Here is a 6,088-nt window from a genome sequence, read left to right as displayed (position 1 = left end):
TCTCTCTCTCTCTCTCTCTCTCTCTCTCTCTCTCTCTCTCTCTCTCTCTCTCTCTCTCTCTCTCCATGTTCAAACATGTATGTATATGTATTTATGTATGTATAGTTTCTTGCTCTGTCTATAGCATACAGCATAATAAAGTAAGACATATTTTCAGGTCAGGTTATACATCATTAACTCAATAGATAAAACTCATTAGAAAATGACCTGAATAGGGTCCAAAAACATCTTCTAAGAGTAGTACACAGTGCAACAGACATCCTGAGTTTATCCACCCTGCCCCCTAGAACTAACTATGATGTGTTCTAAAAGTTAAAAATTTGAGGATTTTTGTCCAATATAGAAAACTCATGGACTAAATGGGTTGGTTGGAACTATTTCATATGGCAATTGATTTGGGAAGGAATTACACTTTCTTATTGAAGTCACACCCATCATTTCTGTCATTTTCATAGGAGTTTGTAGAATCTTCACCTTTGAATAACTTTTCAATCAATAAATAATTCTCTTTGTAATGAAGTTTGAGTGAAATCTTGCTTGAAGGTGGGACCTTAGATCTCCACCCACATATTTGGATCTTCATTATCTTTAACATTCATTGAATTCATGACTATATATGTATGTTATATACATATATATGCAATAGGGAAATAAAAGTAGTATGAACTTAATTTTAATTAATTTTTATTTGTTTGTGTAATTTATTAATTTAATTAAGGCAGAGAGGTGGATTTATTTTTACATACATTGTTTAGAAACATGAGCATTCATTTAGAAATTCATTTAGAAATTATTTCATTAAATCTTTTAGAAATTCATTAGATGTTAATTTAGAAAACATAGAAGACCAAAAATTTTAGGTCTAAAAGCCTATAATTTTGAATCACTACTATAAAAAGAAATCTATTGATGTCTGAACTGAAAATTGTCATGGTAAATGGAAGCTTCGTGGTTCATTTACTGCCATAAAAGATTCCACCAGTTATTTTGCAGGTTACAATGGAATTTGAAAATGTAAATGTTAGGGTAAGATCCAAATGTCTACTATTGAAAAACAGACTAAAGATTATAAGTCATGGGGCACATTTTATATGAGCAGTACATCATTTTCTGGTACTGATTAATTTATTATATTACCAGAAGAAGTATGACCTGAAGTTTGATTCATTTCAATTTCTTATTGGGGAAAAAAATTGCCAATCTCTGATGTTATTTCATTTTACAGTTTTTTGCCTTTGAACAGTATAAGAAATTACTTGGATATGTGTCATTGTCACCAGGATTGGTAAGTGAGAGTCTTTACTGTACTTTGTTGAATTTTATTTCATAAAGGAAAATCTAAAACAAGATGCCTTTTTGATTCCTAAAATTTAGCTGCTAAAAATTTAGGCTAGTTATCCAATGTTGAATAATTTGTTTAAAATCATCTTCTTACTAACTTATAATTTCAATCCTAGAAACAAACCTATGATAATAAAATGTATAGGAAAGCTTGTATGGATATGGTTCAATAATGCAAAATACAGCATTTATGTAAAAATTTTAGAAAAAAAACACATGTACTTTTACATTGCACATATGTGTGTGAATGGTCATATATAAACATGTATTTTTATAAACCTTTATTTCACTTGTAATAAAAATGGCATTTTGGGATTTGGGGATTCTTTAATGAAATTAGTTTGCAAAATAATGATTACAAGAGCTTTTTCAGGAATTGCTGCAACACTACATCAATACTAAATTAAAATAGTGATTTTAAACTCTTCTAATGCTCAGGTATTGACTAGCTGTATGACCCTGGGTAAGTCAACTAACCTGCCATTGCCTCAGTTTCTTCAACTGTAAATTGGAATAATAATAACATCTACCTCCCAGGATTATTATGAGGACCAAATGAGATAATTTTTAAAAAAATACTTAACATAGTACCCAGGACATAGTAGGAGCTATATAAATGTGTATTCCCTTCCCTTCCTCATTCCTGCTACCTCCCTCTGCTCCCTTTTTTCTCTCTTGGATAACAGTATCTTTGCTACAAATGATATTAATTTAATGTAACTGATACACACACACACACACACACACAAGTCCTAAAGGAACAAACAAAAATGAGAAGCAACACAACAGAATGAAAAGTGTGATAGATTTAAAATCTAAGAAGATGGATTTGAATCCTAGCTCTGACAGTTATATCTCTGATACACACATATGTAAATATGTATAAATGGGTATTTTTATATGCACAAACATGTAATCTGGCAGAAACATAGGTTGCCACCAAAGACAAGCCAAGATGGCAGACATTCCAATAAGTGTTCCTACAGGTATTTATTTTCAAGAGAAGGCATCCATACCATATGAGTGGATACTTAGACAACCCCAGAAAAGCAATTAAAAAACTAGTTGAAACAATTACCCAAAGTTTTTCTATATGTTACCAACAAGAAAGAATAGAGAAATTCTATTTAAAATAACTGCAGACAGTATAAAATACTTGGGAGTGTACCTGCCAAGGCAAACCCAGGAACTACACGGACACCATTACAAAATACTTTTCACACAAATAAAGACTGATCTAAAGATCTAAACAATTGGAGAAATATTAATCACTCACAGGCAGGCCAAGTCAATATAATAAAAATTGGAGAGAGAGACAGAGAGAGACAGAGAGAGAGAGAGAGAGACAGAGAGAGAGACAGAGAGAGACAGAGAGAGACAGAGAGACAGAGAGACAGAGAGACAGAGAGAGAGAGAGAGACAGAGAGACAGAGACAGAGAGACAGAGAGAGACAGAGACAGAGACAGACACAGAGAGAGACAGAGACAGAGACAGAGAGACAGAGAGAGAGGGACAGAGAGAGACTGAGAAAGAGACAGAGACAGAGAGGGAGTAGTCAATAACACTGGACACTGAAGATAAATAACTACTGAAAGGGAGAAAGTAAATAATACTTAACGTCATAAATTTTGGAGGTGGAATGACTTTTAGGGTCATCTAGTCAAACCCCTCCATTTTATAGATAAGAAAACTGAGGCTCAGAAATGTTGACTGATTTGCCCATGATTTCATAGGTAGTAGAGTAGTAAACGACAGATCCAGTATTTGAACCTAGTTCCTCTGATACAAATGTGCCACATTTCCTTCTTTATTATGTTGCCACAAGAGGGAGTCAATACTTAGGGTGAATTTTCACTTTCTGTAGATGCTCATTTTATATAATGTAATATTGGCAACCTAAATTAAATTATATAGTTAGTGCCATACCAATTAATTTAACAAAAATCTACTTTATAGAGCTAGGAAAAATAGTAACAAAATTCATTTGGAAGAATAAACGGTCCAGAATATCAAGGGAATTAATGAAAAGAAATGCTAGGGAATGTGGACTAGCCATACCATATTTCAATCTGTATTATAAAGTAGCAGTCATCAAAACTACTTGGTACTGGCTGAGGAATAGAGGAGTGGATCAATGGAATAGATTAGGCACATGAGATTCAGAAGTCAACGACTATAGTAATCTATTGTTTGATAAACCCCAAGACCCTGGTTTTGGGGATAAGAACTCACTATTTGACGAAAACTACTGGGAAAACTGGAATATAGTATGGCAGAAACTGGGCATAAACCATTATCTAACACCATATACCAAATTCAAGTCTAAATGGGTGCATGATCTAGGTATAAAGGTTGATATTGTAAGCAGTCTCATAAAACAAGGAATAGTTTACCTGTCAGACTTGTGGAGAGGGAAAGACTTTATGACTAAACAAGAATTAGAGAACATTATAAAATGTAAAGTGGGTAATTTTGACTACATGAAATTGAAAAGCTTCTGTACAAACAAAGCCAATGAAACCAAGATTAAGAGGGAGGTGGGAAATTGGGAAAGAATCTTTACAACCTGTGTCTCTGACAAAGGACTCATTTCTAAAACATACAGAGAATTGAGTCAAATTTATAAGAATACAAGTCATTCCCCAATTGATAAATGGTCAAAGGATGTGAACAGGCAATTTTCAGAGAAAGAAATTAAAGATATCTATAAGCACATGAAGAAATGCTCTAAATTACTATTGATTAGAGAAATTCAAATCAAAACAACTCTGAGGTACCACATCTCACCAGTCAAATTGTCTAAGATGACAAAACAGGAAAATGACAAATGCTGGAGAGGATGTGGGCAAATTGGAACACTAATGCATTGCTGGTGGAGTTGTGAACTGATCCAGCCTTTCTGGAGAGCAATCTGGAATTATGCCCAAAGGGCTATAAATACATTCATATCCTTTGAGCCAGCAATACCACTCCTAGGGTTATATTCCAAAGAGATCATAGAAGTGGGAGGAAGACCCATATATACAAAAATGTTTATAGCAGCTCTTTTTGTGGTGGCAAAGAATTGGAAATTAAGGGGGTGCCCATCAATTGGGGAATGGCTGAACAAGTTGTGGTATATGCATGTTATGGAATACTATTGTGCTATAAGAAACGAGGAGCAGACGGTCTTCATATTTACCTAGAGAGGCTTATACAATCTGATGCTGAGTCAGAAGAGTAGAAACAGGAGAAATTTGTACACAATTACAGAAACAACGTATGTGTGATGACCAACTTTGATAGACAGGAGTCTTCTCAGCAATGCAGTGATATAAGTCAATCCCAAAAGACTCATGATGGAGAGAAATATGTGCATCCAGAGAAAGAACTAGAAAGAACTGAGTTTATATCCAGGTGGAAGCAAAATACCTGATCTTTTTCCTTCTCTTATTTGGTTTTATGTCCTCTTTACCATTTTTCATTCCATTTGATACTATCCATCTTTATAACCTGACTAATGCGTAATGTGAATGTATTTACAGATGCTATACTTGACTATATGCCACCATGGGGAGGGGGACAAAATGTGAAACTCAAGGAATTGTGTAATTGAATCCTGTAAACTAAAAGGAAATAAACAAATTAATTTAAAAAATAAAATAAAATTGGCAACATTTTTGTTGGTGTTTCTGAAATGAAATATTGTCAAGATACACATACATTACATTACTTGTTAAATCTATCTCTTGAAGGTGTTTTATTACATATAATTTCAAAGAATTTTTTTTACTTTCAAAGATTTTTAATAACAAATGAATATTGTGCATGGAAAGTGTTTGTAAAAGAACTCTACCTTCCTTTGGCAGAAATTCTCAACATCTAACATTGCTATTTCCCCTATATCTATTCTTTCATAAAATTTCTAATTTTTAGTTTCATGCCATAGAAAAAGCCAACTATTCCTGATTTAATATTTTATCAGGGTTCCAAAAACTAAAACAGTCAAATATAAATTGACATTTTTTAAAATTGGAAATGTTATATTTTTAACTATAACAATATTTAAGTATAAACATTTTCATTATGAATACATTCTTAAATATTTCAAACTAATCTGTAGACTACCTGAATTCCAAATAAAAAACAAAAACAGAAAACATTTTATTTTGGCTCTGCTCTTTTAACCCTGAAAAGTACATTTAAATGAAGTTCCCACTTTACAAATTCAAAGTCTATTCAAATTGAACTTAAGAGCATATTTTAACATACATCTTAAGTCGATAATATGACCTTTGTCTTGGCTAATGGAAAGAGGTCGTTGTTGAGAGTTTTGACATTTTATTTTGAATTTTAAAAATGTGGTTTGTGACTTCTGTAATTTCTTTGTCATGAATTGTCAGTATCTAATCAAGGACTAACACTGTTTAGTAATGGGAGACTATTTGTGTAAGGTTTCTCTATATTCACGATAATGTTCAGCTGTAGTCTATAGTAATTTAACATGGACAAGTAAAAATTTTTTTAAAAATTGATATATTTAATTTTTTAGGCATTTGCAGTTGCAGGATTGGGATCTGGACTAACCGAAGCTATTGTGATTAACCCTTTTGAGGTTGTAAAAGTTGGTTTGCAGGCCAATCGGGACACATTTGCACAGGTAATACTTTTTAATACTGGTAGAAAGTATTGAAGGCTAATTTTTAAAGGATAGACAGACAGATAGATAGATAGATAGATAGATAGATAGATAGATAGATAGATAGA

At 32.8% G+C, this 6,088-nt stretch overlaps 1 protein-coding gene across 1 annotated transcript in view; it reads left to right on the top strand.

The window, feature by feature from the left end:
• Nucleotides 1–6,088, top strand: part of SLC25A21 (solute carrier family 25 member 21) — a 762,825-nt gene that overhangs the window by 690,601 nt on the left and 66,136 nt on the right. Inside the window, exons 5-6 of the mRNA XM_069082271.1 lie at nucleotides 1,226–1,285; nucleotides 5,874–5,981. Of these exons, the coding sequence (XP_068938372.1) occupies nucleotides 1,226–1,285; nucleotides 5,874–5,981 (168 nt within the window). The remainder of the gene's footprint in view (nucleotides 1–1,225; nucleotides 1,286–5,873; nucleotides 5,982–6,088) is intronic.

This window comes from Petaurus breviceps, unplaced genomic scaffold (assembly GCF_028583685.1).
Source record: "Petaurus breviceps papuanus isolate PSGF00001 unplaced genomic scaffold, PetGlider_PUasm1.0 164, whole genome shotgun sequence".
Taxonomy (NCBI): domain Eukaryota; kingdom Metazoa; phylum Chordata; class Mammalia; order Diprotodontia; family Petauridae; genus Petaurus; species Petaurus breviceps.
This window is presented reverse-complemented; position numbering and strand designations above follow the sequence as displayed.